The sequence below is a fragment of the Lissotriton helveticus genome, chromosome 2_1, assembly GCF_964261635.1.
Source record: "Lissotriton helveticus chromosome 2_1, aLisHel1.1, whole genome shotgun sequence".
NCBI lineage: Eukaryota > Metazoa > Chordata > Amphibia > Caudata > Salamandridae > Lissotriton > Lissotriton helveticus.
Genome location: NC_136059.1, coordinates 598648952 through 598669024, shown reverse-complemented (window position 1 = coordinate 598669024; position 20073 = coordinate 598648952). Strand labels below are relative to the sequence as shown.

General features: G+C 44.1%; 1 protein-coding gene across 1 annotated transcript in view; it reads left to right on the top strand.

Annotated features, from left to right (window-relative positions):
* The first annotated feature begins 1825 nt into the window (after positions 1-1825).
* LOC144818167 (baculoviral IAP repeat-containing protein 1-like) overlaps positions 1826-20073 on the top strand; it is a 1283508-nt gene continuing 1265260 nt past the window's right edge. Inside the window, exons 1-2 of the mRNA XM_078675291.1 lie at positions 1826-1925; positions 15102-15132. Of these exons, the coding sequence (XP_078531417.1) occupies positions 15130-15132 (3 nt within the window). The 5' untranslated portion in view covers positions 1826-1925; positions 15102-15129. The remainder of the gene's footprint in view (positions 1926-15101; positions 15133-20073) is intronic.

Genomic DNA, 20073 nt, shown 5'->3' with positions numbered 1-20073 from the left:
TTAAGGTAAATTCCAATTTTTGCAAGATCCTGCCAGCCAACAATGTTTGTGCTCTTAATTGCAACGTACATTTTTGTAAAAACATGACGTCCTAAACATATCAATTTAGATATGAAGTAACCAATCATGTCAATTTCAGTTTCTCCAAATGCCTTGGGATTGACATCCGTGAGAGTAAGTGATATAGAACCATGACATGCATTTTGAAAATAAATTTCAGAAAGAATTGTGATGGGAGACCCAGAATCAGCTAAAGGTTGGAATGGAACTTATGCAATAAAAACATCACACCACGGACCTTTAGCTGCACCTATATCACTCATTCAATTGTCACAACAACATTAGTGAGTTTTTCTGAAACAGCTTGTAAATCCTCAGAGAAGTCTATGCTGTTAATTTTCATTGTTCTCCTTCTACACACACCTTGAAAGTAGTAAAATATTTTGCATGCACTACATTTCTTGCCAATGGCTGGGCAATTGGGAGAGTTTCCAATATGTGGTCTAGAGCCACATCTGTAACATATTAAAGTTTTTCTTGGAAAAGATTTTCCAGAACTGTTGGTGTTTGAAATTACAGAAACAGTTGCTTCAGGTTGAGTAGTAAGAGATTTTACAAATTGGCCCATCATGAATAGCTTTAGAGGAGACCATGGAGCATTCAATTGACTTCGCTGTATCAATGGTTTCAGCTAAGGTGGGGTTCCTGCAGCTCAACAGTCTTTCCTGTATCTTATGAGAAAAACATCTGAAAACAAATTGATCTCTGCTGGCGTAATCTGCATTTGCACCAAATTCACACGTAGATACCAGTATTCTCAGTTCTGCAATATATTCTTCTACTGTTTCGTCAATATTTTGTTTTCTTTTAAAGAAATTATGACGTTTTAGCATAATACTCAGTTCTTCATCACTTTAAAAGGGTCCCAATCATCACCTGAGCCTGCATGAGGCACATAAGGTAAGTTACCAAAACCTTTTGTGCTGCAAGACCAATACAACTGTATAAAACAGCCACTTTACGTGCAGGTGAAAAAACTGTGGCGTCAATTGCCACTAAATAGTTGTCAAAAATTGTAATCCATTGACGCAATTTAACAATAGGTTTACCAGGAGACTGTAAAAAAGGAGGAGGGGCTGCAATCTGTTGAGAGGAAGCCATGCTGAGTAACAAGAGAGTAATATTATGAAGTTTAAAAATCAGCAAAATAAGGCAAAGCAGGTGTAGTCAGATATATTATAAATTGTAAAGACACAATATGTAACAGTGAAAAGAAAGGAGGTGCCTGAGAAATAAGTTTGTGCTTGAAGAGAAAATTAATTTTGAATGTCACCAGTAGTTAGGAATAATAAAATGTGACAGTACCTGAGTGAACGCTCTAAGATTTGAAGGCTAACCAATCAACAATACACGTTCAAAGAAGGCTCCTGCCTGAACATGTGTTGATGTTAGCATAAACCAGATTAATGAAATACACCAAAACATCAAAGAGAAGCCGAGATGACAATGAACCCTTCCAATTTTAAATGTTGCAGTTGGGAATAGCGCATGCAGGTTCCCAAAACTGGAAATGAAAGCTGCTCCTTTAAATGACGTGGGCAAAATGGGAGGGGAACACGTAGAGTTGGAGATCAACTTGCACAATCTCATTTTGAATGCTGTGCGGTGCTCCATTGAATAAGAAGAAGGCGTGGCAAGGAGGAAAACGTGGAGTTGGTGATCGGTGTGATCGATCTCGTGTTAAACGCTGAAATGAGCAGCGTCTCTCATGAGGATCCGTGAAGGTAGATTGAATGAAATATGAGAAGGAAGACTCGCGTGTAGTTGAGGAAAAAGACAATCCAGGCGGTGCAGCAAGCAAGAAGGTTGCCGATCGTAATCCAAGCTAGAAAAAGTGAAATCCATAAAATTTAGTGAAATAATCGGTGGGTGTGTAACCCTATTGTTGCCGATATGTTGAATGTAAGACAGCAGACAGTTGTTGAATAAAAGGGTGTTTATTCAGAAACAGAATAGACCCACGACCACGGCGTCCAGCTACTACGGATTCAAGCACAAAAATAAACGTTGCTTGAAAGTCCGCTAAACAGTAAAGGGCGCGAAACGTGGAACACAGTTAAATGTAAATAAGTTTGTACACGAGATGATCACATGCAAGGACCTCGTGGACGGCTGCATGCGCTCATCTCGAGCACTGGAATAATAACATTACTACACTATCCCTAACTAACAGGTATCCTTATCATATGTTGTTATGTTATTGGATCCCTTTTTGTAATTATATCTAGCTGTTTTATTGCCTGCACTAAAGGAAAGACTCAGAAATGTGAATACATTGTCAAAACTATGCAAGTCAAGAATTGATTACCAGCTGTAAATTACCAGTACTTATAAATGTATGACAAACTGCCTTTCTTTTTTTTTTATTTCTGAAATTCTTTATTGTATATAAAAAAATATATATTTACATGGAGCAAGGATTATACATGAGTGGAAGAAGAAAGTCGACGGAGGAAGAAAAAGGAAGAAGGAAAGGGAATGAGAAAGGGGAAAGGGAGAGAGAGGGGGGGGGGGGGGCGGTAGTCCGTATTCTTGAGGTTGTTCGATAGATCGGTATTTAAAAGTTCGGATTCCATCGTACATGTTCCAAGTCCTGCTTGACGTTGTGTCACGTCGTTCGCTTATCTGTGTTCGCCCGTATCCTGCCCCTCGCCCCGGACCCTAAGGGAACAGTAAAGAGATAGGAGTAGGAGATGAGAGGTGTGCAGGGCTTTTTGTTAACGCATAGGTTGCAGAGTGTGCCCTCAGTTATGTCTTTGTTCTGCGCCTATGGCGGTTTATGTGATGATAGGTAGAGGTCTAAAGACCCCCACATGTTTGACTGCTTGTGCGTTTCCACCCACTGCTAGCAAATAACACATTATGGTCCCGGAAAGATTAAGTCAGGGGCCCGGTCCAAGGCGGTTTCCCCTATAAACAGACCCCCCAGGATATAGCGGCAGGGATTAGCGTTTGTAAAAATACCGCGATTTCTACAAAAGTGCCGATTTCACTGGCACTTTTGTAAAAATCGCGGCATTTTTACAAAAGTGCCGATTTCGCGGCAAACCGCGAAATCCTGGAGTGTCTGACATAAGCAACCAAACCAGGCAGAATTATTCAGATTGATGGCTGGGCTCTTAAACCATGTGGAAAAGGCAAGTTTTGAGCTTTTTTCCGAAGTGAAGAAATCCTCTGTTTGTAGGGAACCAGTTTGTCCTGTAGATATTTGGGTCCTTTGCCTGACAAGGCTTTATGGGTCAGGCACAGGAGTTTAAAAATTACTCTTTTCTTTATGGTGAGCCAATGGAGGTCTTTGAGCAGGGGGGCTGAAGATGTACCCAGTGGCTGTTTGTTAACCAGTCAGGCTACAGTATTTTGTACCACTTGCATTTTAGCGTGAAGGGATTTATTTGATGCTGCAACAAGCGCCTGATTATCAGGGCCTGGATGAGGGTCTTCTGAAAGAGCCTCCTAAAGGGGCGCATTGTCATGAAGCACATGCCATAGGTAGATGTCGCCTGATCTTTCATAGATCACTTGTTCTCCAGTAGAATACCCAAGTTTCTCACTGTGCTTCTGGGAGAGGGAGCAGGACCAGGTTCGACAGGCTACCAATCTGCTGTCCACTGGAGCTGCGCAAAGACTTGGTTCTTAATTATTTGACTTTTTGGTGTTTTTATATGCCTTCTACCTACTTTGAACAAGGATTCACAGGAACCAGTGAGGGGTTCATTGCATTTTCCGTGCATATTTGGTGCAAGAATCCCACGACCACAATTTGCAGTAACACGGGGTGGGGGAATGAAGTGTTATTAGAGCTGGTTCAATTTCCAAACCCTCATATATCAGTAGAGAACTATAACATATTGTCTGTTTCAACTACTAATACCTCTGCTTGTGATTTACATACATAAATAAGAGGCAGGCCACTTGTTAAAATATATTTATTAAAATTCAGGAGCAAAAGGAAAATGTGCCTTCTGTTCAAATGAGTGTATGTTCTAAAGCAAAATAAATGTACCATATTCTCATAGATAAACGTTGGTACAAAGCATCCAAAACAACTTAAAAAAACCCTAAACCTTGTTCAAATCATACAGCCCATGGTGCTTGAACTCGTACCTGAAAGCCTCCATGAAAATAGTAGAAGATGAACACTAAGGGGCCGATTCCGATCTGGGTCGGAAAGCACTCCGACCGAGCCGGATCAGGGTGTTTTCCGACCGATCTGGACTCCTGTAGTCCGATCGAGCGAGTACGATGCGGCCGTATGCTGTCGGACTCGGATCAGTCGGACTCCCATAGAAGTCAATGGGAGCCGGTCGTACAACCCGTACATGGGCACCCATTGACTGAATGGGTACATCACGGACAAGTGTGCCCCCTACAGTGGGTACGCATCGGTGCCATCCGCACCGTACCTGCCTGTGTTGGGTAGACCCATGGGTCTCCCCTGTGTCCGAGTCGTAAGACTGCGGGTAACAGGGGGTCCAACGCGAACTCCCAAAGTCCAACTCCGGGAGCTATTGTGAGCCGGACGCTCCGACTCGATCTGGCTGTCCGAATCTAGCATCGTACTAGCTCTGTCGTGAAATGTCTCCATTGCGTGCCACGGTTAGCTTGTGACCGAGTCGTACGGAGGGGTTCGGACCCGGAAACGATTCGGACGGAGATTTCGCCCTTGTTCGCATCGTACTTCGACGTGCGGACCCGTGTACGACTCGGATGGAAATTCAGCCTCCGGATCGGATCCGCTAATGCCGAACCCGATTCGGTGCCCTACCGACCGAGGTCGGAATCGGCCCCTATATAGAATGTTTATAATTGATTAGAGAATGCAGATACTCTCAAAGATGAGATAAGAGATTTATTTAAAGATTAATATGGATTTTAATTCTCCAGTATTGGTTTTAAATACCAATAAGACTGGAGCACGCAACCCATTTCTTAACTATTCAATTAATAAAGACATTGCAAGGAGACTAGCAGGTTAGTATGAACTATACTGCCATGCCTTTAGACTTTCAGGGAGGAAGGCTAGTTTATGGTGTACCGAATGCTGAAGGTGAAATGATCATGGGGCCTGATTCACAAAGGTAACTTACACTTTTGAGTAAGTTTACAGTTTTGTGTACGTTTACTTCTTTCCGGTAGTCACAAACTGCACTTTTGTAGCAACTTACACTTTTGTAGTAAGTCCAGCCCTACATATGGCCAACCACTCTTACTGCAACACCTGCCCATTGAAAATAAGGGAGGTAGGGACTTACTGCAAAACTGTACTTTACTATAAACTGTAAATTACTACACAAGTGCAGTTTGTTAATGGCACTTTGTAGTAAGTTGTGTTGTACTACTGTAGTACAATAAAACTTACTATAAATTGCAGTTTGTGACTCAGCCCCATGGTTGGTGGATACAGATCAAAAAAGTAATACAGACTTTACGATATGCAGTAAATTGTGGAGCTCCTCTTGCCAGACAGGCAACAACAAACAGACCCAGAAGCCACAAAGACAAGAACAAATCAGTTCAGGTGTTTTGGCATGGCAGCTAGCGGCAGATGACAGCCAAGTGTGGTTGGTAATCTGGCTCCTCCAATAACAGGGAATGGTGGAATGAGAAGTTGATCCACTCCCCCTTCCCTCGACCCAGACAATCATTTTCAGCCCCCATTCTCTAGCGGGCTTACCGGTATTCTGCATATCGAGTAGCCCTGGTGAAAATCTCTGGTGAACGCCGATGCAAGAGTAGAAGTGGCTCACCACAGATAACAGCACCTTTATGCTTGCCATTTCCTTCTAGCCTATTCGGTCCTCATTTTTCGGGCTCTGTAGTGCACTGGTTTTAGTGCAGATGAAAGGCAGTCTGCACTCCGCCAGGGACACTCTGGTGCTCGGAGGCGTTGGCAGAGCTCTCTCAGAGGAACTTGGGAGCAGGAGCAGGATCACAATACTTCTGGGGTCCAGTCTAGGATGGTGCATGCTGCATTTCAACGAGGGCAACTACAGCATCCTGCATACCTGGGATACTGACAGCGGAATGTTAACCCACTAAATTTGACCCACGGCCCTTTGTTTCTTAGTGCTTGTTTCATTGTTTCTACTGATCCAGCGTGGCTAAAAATAATTTTTTTCCTAATAACACTAATCCAGGAGAACATCTACACAACCTCAATCATACTTTTCTACGTCGATGGGGCCCATAAGACCGCACACTTATACTCATTCTCCTTACTCTGGTTTTAACGCTAAGGGAAGCAAGCTGCTGGACAGACAGTACTTTGTTATATTAACGACTTTATAACCTCAACATTTTATACATTAATATAAGATTCTATCAGTTTAAACATCAAAGTACTCTGCCTTTTGGTCGATGGACCAACTAGTAGAATCAGTTGATGGTGATTAAGTCCAGCTCAATTACAACTAAACTTTTAACATTTATAAATCATAATATTTTATTTAAAAAACCACAGACTCGTTTAGATTTAACATACATTTTTAGCTAAATTCTTCGAGCAGATAAGTAAAGTTTATTAGGCAAAATACATTAAAAGTATTATTCAGATTTCCAGCAATATTTTAGAATAGAAACGGAAAATATTCATTACCCTTGGCCATAGGGCGATGACAAGAATGATTCACCCGGAGGGATGGATGAACCGCAGATCATCAGATAGGACTCCTAAACCTGACTGACTGTCCAACCCTCCTCCTCGGCACAATCTCCTCCTGTAGCAACTCCCGCAACAATCTTGTTCCTTCCCCAGTCAGAGTTCATAAGCCCAGAATGACAGAGTCTGTCGCAGCATCAGGATAGGTGAAGCAACAACAACAACCAAAGGGCAAATCCTCTTATACCCCATTCTCTGGCTCACTACACTCAAAACTTGCAATCTATGGGGGTAGAAATCACGCTAATTGGTCCATTGGAGGGGTGGTGATGGTCACCTCATAGCCCTTCTTGCTGGAACCGGTTTGCAAACAATAACACATACAATAGTTCTCCTGATCTGCAATGTCCAAAACGTAGTTCAACTGGTTACTATATTGTGTATCGACTCACCTGTTCCCATGCATTCATGCTGAGCTCTTGGCATGACTCTTGCTGCAGTTCAAGCTGGCCTGGACATCTCTCACTCCGAGCACAAGCCGCATACACAAGTCCTTCTGTTTACCACCCCCATTCTAAAACCCGTGTTAGGTATTACCTAGCAGAAGCGACAATTAAAGCCATTTTACTTACCATCTGCATTATTTGCCACAATATATTTTCTATGCAACATAAATCATGCAATTTATTATGCAAATGCAAACCATATTCTTAACGTTAATTTATTTGACATTTGTAAATGAATTAGAATTTGCAATTTCAGCATGTTGTCCACGTGTACTGTTTACTGTTTTTAAAGGTGCATTTGTTGATTAATGCATTCATTTCAACCAGTTAGTATCATTAAAGTTATGGGGTCATTAACTTTTAAGGAGTACAAAAAAATATATTTTGTTTCCCCTCCTCCATCTCTACCTTGACACATAAAATTGGCAATTTCTCCCGAACTCTCAGCTCTGCCCGCTGCTCACTTGGTTGAACACTTGGCTGCATTCTTTCCCTTCATTAACAACAAAGTCTCCCAGACTTCAGGAGCTAGGGGGAGAGGCTGTGGAGCTGACTGAAGTGGCTCTGCTCCTGCACGCTGCCTTGTGCATTATTGATTGTATGCTAACCAGTATGCCAGTCAGGGGCTATTGAGGTAAGAAAGACACCCTGATTTAATGAGCACCCAGCTTTCACCAAAACTGGAAAGGAAGCTGCCTCTCCCTGGCAAATCAACAGAGGGTGCTCACAGCAGCCCCAGTGGTCTAAGGGTTGCCAAACTTCAGCACATTCATCTGTAGTAGTTGCCCTTAATTTGGAATCAGCTGGGGTCCGCCCAGTTCTGCCTAGCCAAGACTTTGAGCCCATGGAGAAGATGTCTGGCATTAATATGTATGCTGCCAGTCCTGCCGGGATGGGGAGGGGGAACGCTGTTGGGCTCACAGTGAATTCTGGACTCTTTTAACTCCCCATTCCCCCCTTCTACCCGACAGCTTCACTGGACGTCTCTAGCCTTGGAAGCAAGGGTATTGACCTGCATTCTGAGCCTGCTACTCGAGATCCTACCCCTCTTCGCTTACCAGAACCGGGTACTGGCGCCAACAAGTCTATAATCCCAACAGGATCCTCTCTAGCCGTGCTGAGGTGGACTCAGCAGCACAACATGGATGGGATTATCCGTCAGTCATCGGCTGGAGAGGGGAATGTGCAGGGTATGCATGAGTGCTCTGGACCTGGCTGAATTGCTGGGTGAAGGCCAGGATGCCTTTTTTCCCCTCTCAGACTGGCCAGATAGTGATGAGAAGGAGGAGGACCAAGCGGTCACGTCTGTCCTAGATGTTAAAGACGCTAAAGACCGTTTCAGTTGTATAGAGTCTCCAAAGCAGGCCTCTTTAAGCATTGATCCCTCTACATCAGTCTCCTCATGGAGACTGAGTGGATTCGAGGAGCTGACTACTGCCCAAGTTGAGGACTTTGTCTCAGTAGCTTTTGATCAAGGGATAATCGATCCCACGCCCTCACTGGAGGTTACAGATGAACTATCATGGGACGCTGGCAGGCCTGAGTTGACACCTACCAATCACTCTCCACTTACTTTGGTGCACTTCATCAACGGTGGGCCAGCCACTTTCTGGTGTTTACGATCAAGGGTCTGCTCCCCTCCCCAGTTAGGTTCTCTGCTGGCAGCGTCACAACAAGACGTACAGAATGCCCCACTCTGGGCGTTATTTACTGACTTCTTCTGTAACATAGGGAGGACTACTGGAAAGATCCACTTGCATTGAAGGCCACCAAACTAGAAAACCCAAGTGGTGCTATGCAAGATGTAAAAAAATATGGATATATTACAATCCCAGCTTGGGGCAGGCAAGACATCCCAGAAAACCATCCAAACTGAGGTAGTGGAAAACAGCTTATTGATCTCCCAGCAGGACATCCAGCCAACCACTCTCTCAATTAGAGTTAAAGATCTGGAAACCGATCACAAAGAAACAATCTCATCTTGGGGGTGCCCAAAGGCATGGAGGGTAATGGCCCCAGGGAGTTTGTGGTTCGTTTATTCTGAGAAGCCTTTCTAGTTCTAAGTGATTGAGACCTGAACTGTATGATGCAGAGGGCACATCATTTTCCTTTATGACCTCCCAACAAGCCCTCTTGTTATCATGGGGCTATTCTTATTTACATTGGGAATTTCATCCTTCGCCAAGAGATCTAACGTGCTGCTACTCCAAAGGTGCCTGCTATTTCCTGTGGGATTGCCTCTTTTGTCCACTCTGATATTTGTCTTCAAACGCTGGTGAGGAATTGGCAGCGCTCAGAGCATATTCCAGCGCTCTTAAAGTTGGGGGCTACTGTCTCTCTTATGGAACCTGCAACCAAACCGTTTTTTGCTACGATGGCTCAAAGGTTCAGGAATTGTTAACAAAGTGGCAGCCCATCGGCTGAGAACACTTAGGCTTTTGTTTAAGTTCCTACCATCTATAGTGGCTTTATAGTGCCTTTTCCTATAATAGGAGGGCTCCCCGTAGGGAGGGTTTCTCAAGGCCAAGATCGTTGGGGTAGGGGATTGGTTCTGTGATGATTTGAGGGCTGGTTCTCTCAAATTTCAATGACTGTGATAGGTGACAGTAGGTGTCTGGGCCACCAACTGCATATTCTGTTGTGGAACATTAATGGGGTTAAGTAGCTGAAAAAGGTGGTGCTTGAGGAGTTGGACACCCTCCAGCCACAAATGATCTGTCTCCAGGAGACGGACCTCGCCCAGGAAGAAGCTCCCTTGTTAACAGATCTCGTTTATAGGGTATTGTCCACTTCATGGTTTTTCTCTGCACAGGAGGGCGTGTGCGCTACTGGCTCCATATGTAGATATTGAAAAGTGTGAGGCTCAAGGAGGAGCCCTAGAGCACCCTGCAGCTGATCTCTGTGGGTTCTGAGAGGAACACGGGAAGTGTGACTCACTGTATTCTACAGGTGAAGAAAGAACAGATCCAGTTCAGGGCTTTGTTGCAGATGCCAGCGTTGTGGAGTCTCGTGATTAAGGTGCGGTGGCAGACGGTGTCGAAGGAGGCTGAGAGGTCGAGGAGGATGAAGACTGCTGTTTCTCCCCTGTCGAGGAGGAAGAGGATGTCGTCGGTAGCTGGGATGAAGGTGGCCTCGGTGCTGTGGTTGCTTTGGAAGCTGGATTGAGAGGAGTCCCGGATGTGGTTGGCTTCGATGAACTCTGAGATTTGGACATTGATGGTCTCCTCAATGACCTTGGCTGGGAAGGGGAGCAGGGAGATGAGTCTTGAAGTCTGTTGGTCGGCTGATGGTTTCTTCAGCAGGGGGTTGAGCTTGGTGTGTTTCCAGTCATAGGGGAAGGTGGGACTCAATGGAGCAGTTGATGGTGCGACTTAGTTCGAGGGCGATGGTGGTGGCAGCTCTGTGGAAGATGTGGTGCAGGCAGGGGTCCGAGGGGGCTCCGGAGTGGATGCTCTTCGAGGTCTTGAGGGTGCTGTTTGTGGTGAGCAGGATCTGTGGAGAGGCAGTGGCATCTTGTGAGGTAGTGGCAGGAGTGATGAGAGGGTCTTGGGTGTTGAAGCTGTTGTAGATCTGTTTGATCTTGTTGTGGAAGTAGGTTCTAAGTTTGTTGCAGAGGTCTTTGGAGGGTGGGACTTCTGTGGTGTTTGGTGAACTCCTTGACGATGGTGAAGAGTTATTTGCCGTTGTGTGCGTTGGTGTTGATTCTGACTTCAAGGGCCATTTTCTTTGCGGTTTTGAGGAGTGTGCGGAGGCGGCGGCATTGAAGGCTGCATGGGTTTCCGGGATTTTGTTGTTCTTCCATCTCTTCTCGATCCATCTACAGCTGCGTCTTGACTTGTGGGGGACAGGAGTGATCTAGCTGGCTTTCTAGGACGATTGCTTGCTGGATGCTATCTTGAGGGGCACCAGCAGGTCGGAGCAGTTGGAGATCCATCAGTGAAGGCTGCGTGTTGAGGTATTGGCGTCTATGGGTGTCGGAGGTATGGTTGAGCTGAGGGAGGCAGTGAGATATTATTCTATTCTTGTCCCAGTTGCGTCGGGTGGTGGTGGTTGTGTTGGTTTTGGTTAGATATGGTTCTAATTAGCAACTTGCGTATTTCCTCTTCCGAGCTGCCTCTTAACCCAAGGGTAATATCCAACCACAATTCTCTGCCTCTGTTTATTCAATTTACTGGGCCTATTCAGGCATCAGGGCCCCACGGGTGGCCATTTGAGCACATACTCACATTAGACACCGGCTGTGTCGATGCTATGAGCTCTCACTTACGAGAGCATCACCCTCTGTAGTCTGGGACGAATGTAAGGCTTCATGCTGTGGACAAATGCTTCATATTGCAGCTCATCAACAAAAGGCGGTTATGGCGGCAGAGATGGAGGGCTGTTGGACTTTTGGAATTTTAGAGTCCAATCTAGGATTGAGCATTATAGCTAGGGACAGGCCCCAGTTTGAGGCCCTTCTTGAGCAGTTTATTGCTGTGCCAGCTTTGCTCAGGAAACAAATCTGGGATCAGGCAGTTAAAACCATTGCGCTAGATAGCTGATCAGCTTTGAAAACAATGGCGATATGGCGCAACACGCTTCCTTCAAAATAAAGGACGGTTCCAGTGCTAACACTATTCATCACATTAGGGGTGAGAATGGTGTGTTAGTGGTTGATCCAATGTCGATCAGAGATATTTTTAGCTGGTTCTATCAAGCTCTCTACAGTGATGACTGTTCGTCATCCACAGACAAAATTCTCCAATTTAATGGGCAGCATCTCCGACATAAACTGAGTCAAATGGAAAGGTTGCGGCTCGAGGCACCCATAACTCTCTCAGTAGTAGAGTCCGCAATTGGTTCTGGGCTAAAGGTAAGGCCTCCAGCCGGATCAGATTCCCTTGGTATTTTGTTACACTTTCTTACATATCTTGGCTCCGATTCTTAAGGATCTGTTTAAGTCGTTCAAAACATTTGGCTGAGTCATGGGTAGAGACGAGTATCATTATTTTCTCCCCATACCGCCTCATCTCTTTAATCAATGCAGATCAGAAGATCTGCACACAAATTCTTGAGAATAGGCTTGCTGCAGTTATTTCGGGTTTAGTTGATCCAAACCAACATATCTTCATCCCAGGACGGGACACACCATCACATGTCAATAAGGCAATCACTCCCCTGGAGGCTGCCTCGTCTCGTGGGGGACCGTTGGGTATGACCCTTCTAGACACCAAGAAGGCCTTTGACAGGTCTCCTGGCCTTTCTTATTGGGGTGTCATGGAGACAGTGGGAATCGTCTCTGGATTTATCTCTAGAATTCAGCATCTTTATAACGGGCTCACAGCAAGGATTCGCTAATCCGTTTTTCTTTCAGACCCAATAATCATCTTACGTGGAACTAGGCAGTGTACCTTCTCTCCCCTCAGCTATTCCCATCATATATAGAATCCTTCATTCAATACCCAAGATTGTCAGATGTGATCCAGCCCTTGCGGATACATCGGCATGAGGTTTAAGTTCTGATGTATGCTGATGATTTGGCGTTTTTAACTCGTTTTCCAACTTAGAGGCTTAGAGGCAGTGGTGGCTGCTGTTGAAACTTTCGGAAAAGTCTCTGGATATAGCCTCACACAGATAAAGGACAGGTGTGTCCACTGTTATTCCCACTGGTCATAATAAAAGATGGGTACAGACAGTGATCTATTTAGGTGTTACACTATTGCTACACATGGCTGAGATTCTTGAGAATGACGGGAAACTTTATCACCATTCAGCCAATACCTTTGCTAAATGGAACCACACCTCCATCTAGGTTTGACCGCACATTGGAATCTTTTCAAAATCCTTATCCCCAACTTGTTTCATCGTATCCTGCTTTTTCTCCCGGTGGTCTTTTTTAACAGGGTTGAACCTTTATGGCAGAGGTTTATCTGGTGCTATAGGAAACCTCGATGTAAGATTCAGCTTCTTCAGCATCCCAAGGAAGACGGCGGGGTCTTGCTTCCAGTCTGGCAATTTTATTACCTTGCCTCAATTTTTCTCAACTCTGTCAGGTTTTGGTTTCGGGGACGTTGTTACAAGGGCGAATGTTCGCTGACTTCTTGCCACTGAGGGAACCAATCATTCCAGGTGTAATGATTATCAATGCAGTGTACTTTGTACAGACCCGTTTGAAGACACTAAAGATTTTCCATCTCATCTGGGGCTCCTTAAAGAGGATATTCTCCGATCTTACTCCACTTAACCTATCTAGGGCACAATCCCAATATACTATCCTGTGTGCATGACTGCTTTCATGGGAACAAGGAGAGGGCAAAAGTCGTCTGGCGGGTTCAACTATTTGAGGGTGGAGTTCTTCTCTTCTTCAAGAATCTCCAGCAGCAGTACTCTTTTACCTACCCATGTTTCTACAGGTTTCGCCAAGTGGAACACTTCATATCTAGTCTTAGTAAAGACGAGATTCAGTGCTTTGATAATTTTGTATTAGAGCTGGTAGCAAAGGCTCCAGCAAAGAGAGATATTGGCCTGGTATATAAGCTGATTCATCAGCACTCTCTGGACCGAATTGAGGATCCCTTTCAGAACAGGACAAATGGAGCAGACTTCTCAATACAGTGGTAATGGCAGATGATTTGAGGAGCAGTTTGAGGAGCAGTAATATTGACACAGGCAGCGCTTAAAGTGTCATGTTTTAAGGTACATCATCTTAAATTAATTAATAACTTTTATTATACCCCACATTGCCTCTACGTAATGAAGCTTCAGGCAGAGGATTGCTGTTTCCACTGTGGTCTCGGGTCCGCCAACGCGGTTCATATCTTCGTCTCTTGTCTCGTCTTGTGCCTATATTGGGACTTTTTGTTTAATAAAATGTATAGCATTTCAAATAGCTGGGTGGTAATGAATCCGAAACTGATTACCCTGGGACATGCGCCGGCTATCCCTCCCATCAAGCAGGTTCATACTTTACAATCACTCTGGCCAGACTTGTGCTGGCACGTTCCTGGCTATCTAGTGAGTCCCCCAGTCTCTGGCACTGTGGTGGGAATTTCCCAACATCAGCATGTTGGAGATGATATTAGCAAAGAATGCACTGCAGAGGTGGAGGCTGAGGCATATGTGGGATCCAACCAATTCCGTCCATGATGACGGACGCACTTGCTGGCCCGGTCGCTCTAGTGTAATATTGTAAGTATGCTCTTTTTCATGCTGCTCCCCTCTACATTGAATAATGTATCTTTTATTTTTCGCTAATGACCATTTGATTACTTTCTCAGAATGTCTGTTGCCTTAATACTGTTCTTATCTAGTGTCAGGATTTGCCATTTATTTTTGTTCCCCGGAGCTGATGTATTATGGTTCTCATTACTCCATCAATTAAAAAAAAAAGACATCAAATGTGATAATGTAGTAAAACTGTAACACACTGAAAAGGAGATAATGAAAACATGCACAAGTTACTAGACTCACTTCTGGAAGGAGGAATCATAGATCAAGTATTCAGAGATCAATAACAGATTACAGACCCTTGAACTTTAAAAATTATAAGAACTGACATCCCACTCGAGGTTGAAATAGCTTCAGAAGGACCTAGAGAAGTTACTTTAAGGGCAAAAGAATGGAAAGGGTGAGTTACCACGGTATACTATAAATTAACCAAGCTTTAATCCTAAGAATACTGTAGGTAGCTAATGACCTACTGTTAAACATGCTTCTCTCAAGATAGTGTTTAATTTTGAAACTTAACAAGCATGCATATTGCTGCAAATCCTACAATAGGACTTTATTACTCACCCAGGATTGCTTGACAGGGAACATTTTAAGCAACCATTTTACTAGTTGCAGAGTCTTAGTCAATTGTGTGCATCACACAGTGAGTTTGTCCCTCAGTGTATGTTGTTAGAACAATTGTACATAACTATTAATGTTAAGCTGTATTTCCTGTCCCCTATCTATAGTGGCAGTGGATGGAGAAAAACATATTATATGGTGAGTACCAGATATCTTTCAGTTGTCTTGACACATTTTGGGTTTAGTACTAATGTTCTTAGAACTATATCAGATACTTGCTAACAGTGCACTTTTAATAGATTTGCTTTATTTTTATCAATACCCCTGTTCATCTGATTTCAGCTCAAGCTGTTTCCTGTTTTGTATTGTGGTGTATTTCATATGTGTAGCATATAATTTTGTGTCTGTATTAGAGTATTTTCTTTATAAAATAAAGCAATGGTTGTACATTGGCATTGCTTGACATTGTGCTACAATGGTTTCTAAGCCTCTAATCACCTGCCTCCTTACATCTTGGATCACTATTCCTTGTTATCCTGAGGGTCAAGAGTTAGAGGGGATATTTGGAATGTGTGGGCCCAGTAGTATGGTGGCCAAAGGGCAACAGGTGTAAAAGGCTGCATTTGGTACAATTGGAACCCAGTAAGCCTTGCTTGCCTGCTTGGAAGCCCACAGCATCCCCCCTCCCTGGAAACCAGTTCCCACACCTTGCATCCCACTTTTTTTCCTCCATGAACCGGGAAGCTGAAATAAAAACAATCTGTACTGCATTAGCGTAATACCACTGACTAAGCTACAATCACACCAGACTACCTTTTAACAGAATGGTCTCTCTGTAGGGCATTACTTGCTGCCACTAAAACATTAATACGCCTTTAGAGCAGAATACTGTGCAGCGAATTGTGCACTTCTATTGTCAGAAATCACAGTAAGTATATGGTATGTTAAAAGTAGGAAAAGGCTAATATGACAACATGGTATTATAATTGGAAGAAATAACAGAGAAACCTAAGGGAATCTTGTCTATAGTGGTGGGGGTTCAAAATCAAACATGACAGGCACAAGCCTTTACAGTTAGCTTGAATAGAAACACTTAAAGCCTTTGCCTGGCTATTATTAGGTATTGGACAGGTTCCTGGCTACAAGGAACGCCAGGGAAAAACATGCAGAACTACAGACCGGATGTGATTTATTAACCCGAGACAGCCCCCAAAGTCCGAAGATAACGCTGAGAGTGCTCAAGCAATGGCAAAAGTTCATGCTATGAGGTGCAGACATGGGCATGAACTCTCAGCATGACTCAGACTTCCAAGAAGGTGAGTCTGACAACAGGTCATAGGACACAGAGAGGGTTGGTCTGCTGGGAGCCTTTGTCACACCTATGACAGCCGCTGACGTTTTATGATGAATGAATGAGCAATAGAGACTGGTAATGCTGTCTGGCTTTGCTCCGCTGCGGGCAGTTGTGCTTGATGTTTAGTGGCTACTATCTGGGGTGGGCTTCTGTTAGTAGCGGAGTGACATGTTTTATGCAGTGCGTGGAAATGCAGGGTATCGCAGTATTAATGATACCTATTTGACTGTGGCCCCTCTCCTTTGTGTAAGTATTCCTTTTTAGGGTCTGTCTATAAACAGCTCTGAGGCATATTGTGAAGGACAATGTGCTAAGCCACTTGGTGGCTTAGTGCCGCCTTGTAAATAATATATCCTTTAGTGCAGTTTTTTGTGGCAAAAATCCATGCAATGGGTGTTGCTGTGGGCGTACCCACGCAACACCTATTGCTTTTTGACACTGCCCCAAGATCTGCAAACTTTAGGTAGCGCCAAACATGCTATATGTAAAAATAGGTTCAAAAAGCTCTATGTGTCCACTAGAAATCAATATATGATCAGACTGTCAGAGCACATCGAAAGCCATGGCGCTCAGTGAGAGCAGAAAAATAAAACTAAACAATGTTTTTCATTCCAATTTGGCTTGTTTGGGAAAAAGGCCGAATTGTTCCCATCACATGGAGAGCCAAATGTTTATGTGTCCTGTGTGGGTTACGCAACATCACTGTTGCTCGCATTCGCAGGCGATGGCCCCTGTAACACCTCATGTATCAGGTGAATGGAGCAAAGGTGATCTTCTGTTTCCACAGCAGCTGCTGGGGAGGCGCATGATAGTTGGGAGCCCATTGTAGAGCTGTTGTCCACTCCGCCAGGGCTGAAGCATCCCTTGGAGGCTCTAAGAATGCCATCATCTACATGGGAATTCGCTGAGGACACCGATACTCGTGAGCCTTTAAGGGATCCAGTAGTAGGTCTTTGTCCAGTGGCGCAACCGATGGAAGTGTCAGACGCATGTCCAACACGCATATGTTTCCAGAGTATAGGCAGCAGAACACAGGGAAGATGCAGTCAAGCCAGACCGGCCTGAACGATAGGAACCAATGCTCACTTAGTTCCCGAAGCTGAGGTGTGCCCAGATGGAGTACCATGCATTCATGACAATGTCGGACCACTAGTGCTTTTTCCATCTCTCGATAAACTTGGACGTCCATTGCGAAGCAGGAAAACTAAAACCAGGATGCCCACTACAAGTAGTAGGACCAGCAGAAGCCCACCAAAAAGGCTTCCCAATACGGAGTTTATGAATGCTGGAATGACTCCGAAGATTGTCTGAAAGGTACTCAATAGTCCGGAACCTCTTCATTCAAATAGGTGCACGGTCCCCTTAGTATCAGACATGTTAAAGATACAATGAACCATTTATCCAAAATGAAGCAGGAAGTTAGTACGGACCAGTGCCTGTATCTCAGATGAAGACCTTGCAACCTGGAGATCAAAAGTTTCTTGGGCTGAGCTAAGGCCCCATCTTTCTGAAAAAACTAGGCTTTCAGTCTGCACAGAGAATCAAACCCCATAAAGGAAACATTCAATGAAGGCCATAGTGTTGCCTCCCTAACTGTGTGGGCCAGTGGAAACAATACTTGCATACAACAAGTAACCCTAGAACTTACTGTGACTAGATATGCTATGCCTGGTACCATCCAACAACAGCCATGATCATTCAGCATCAAATACCTCCCATTCGAGAGCAGCTCAAATACAGGATGAATGACGGCAGCAGGGGAACCTGTCAAATAACAGGACTACTTTGCAACCGAAGCATTACAGGCTCTGTGAAGCGAAATGTCCTTGCAAACTAAGGAACCACTTATGGCACTTTCACAGTTTGAACGGTTGAGAAAAACGTCAGTGTCCACATTCCTGCATCTAAATCTGTACTGTAATTCCCAGTACTCGTGTATGTATCCTTCTCCTCGCACTTCATATCTGCCTACCTGATGGTGTTGAGACATTCACAATCCAAGAATCCCCTAGGAAAGAGCCAACCCCATTACCTGATGGGTGAGAATGAAGTAACCCGTCTTGGTCTTGAGTTGGACACACCGCAAGGGATGTCAAACCACTGTGTGTCGAAGCTTCAGAAAGCAGGACCTCAGTGTCAGAGTGGAAGCGTCTCCTCTCACTATCTAGTGAAGGTGAGGTTCTTTTATAACAAAAAGCTAGCATTGAGTTCTACCACAATCAATATGTTGTGAGTACGATTATGTAAATGAGTCTAAATCAATCATTGCAATTATGCAAAGTTTGCCTGTCACTCGACGATGAATAGCGATGACTTTTGTACATAGTATGTTAATCCTGTTATGTACGTCATGTGCAGGGGATTAAGATATGGTACTAGGTATCCTTATGAATAATAAATGGGGAAAGTTCCAAGGAAACCGTTCGATATTTTATTCAGCACATAACTGGTTAAAAGGTCACTGTACAACACTGGCCTAGGTTAGGAAACATAACAGTAGGTACCTCTCTATCAGCATTTGGGAAGAAGGAATCACTATTGGTGTTGGGGGCATAAACATTCAATACGCAAATGTTGACTATTCAGCAGTCTGCCCAGCAGAATGTCATTATTCTCTTGGCCTGTTGTCACACTTCTGGATGAGAGAGTACTTGGATCAAGCCATATGCCTACACTCCTCGAGTAGGATTTATTTTCTGCATGGTAGAAATGACCGCGACTTTCTAGGGATATTTACACATTTCTACTGTGACAAATGTGTTTTCTCCTGTAGGAGTGCAGTGTAGATCCTGTAGGATTTAGGACAGGAGCTCAAACGTCTCTGCTTGATATTATTATTAAATTGTCTGATGTTTCAAATGAGTTTACGCATCACCGTAGACATCTAAGTACTGAGGATTGGCCGATCCACCAGACCTGCCCGCCCCTTCCCTCCACCTCATCCCTTTCCACTTGGTCTGTCTTCTACGTTCACTCTACCTTATGATTGACTACAGTATTGCTTAAACTATGAAACTTCCACCCCCAGCCCAATAATTCTTACTCCTAGCATGACATTGTATAGCATGGCTCAGAGCGATGATATGCCCCACAACAGGTTGAACGCACCGTTCCCAGGTAAATATTGTTTCAACTAATGACTGAATAAGCCAGGTACTTGATTAACAATACCTACTAAAATTAACAAAGGTTTATTCATTGAACCTCCTGGTTTATTCGTTGAACCTCTTCTAGAAAGCTCTAAGAAGAAGTTTCGTTGTCCTGATTGTCCAGAGGCAGAGGGCCAGGAGACGCTCTATCCATATCAACCCCAGGCTAAGCGAAGTTTGTCAGTGTGTGACTCAGTACCAAGGGAATGGCACTAGATCCAATATATACTAGTTGCAGCATATCTGTGAAACTTCCAGCAGCTGCAGTTCTGTACACTTTTGTTACCTCATCTATTTGAGCTGTCATGCCCATATTCAGCATAAACAATATAATTAAATCTCCTTGCACAGAGAGGTCAAGACTGCATGAGCAGGCATATGTATAGATAGATCATGATACAACACGGATACTGGGTTGATCACTAAGGGCCAGATGTAGGTAACTTCCATTTAGCGAGTCCTTAATAGCGATTGTTACCGAATCGCTATTAAGGACTCGCTAAATGGAATGTAGGTAGGAATCGCTAAAATATTAGCGATTTCTTAACATTCTTTAATATTGAAGCGGTAATTCCGATTCGTTATTAAGGAATACCTAGCCATTCATTCCTATGGGCTAGGAGGACCATAGGAATG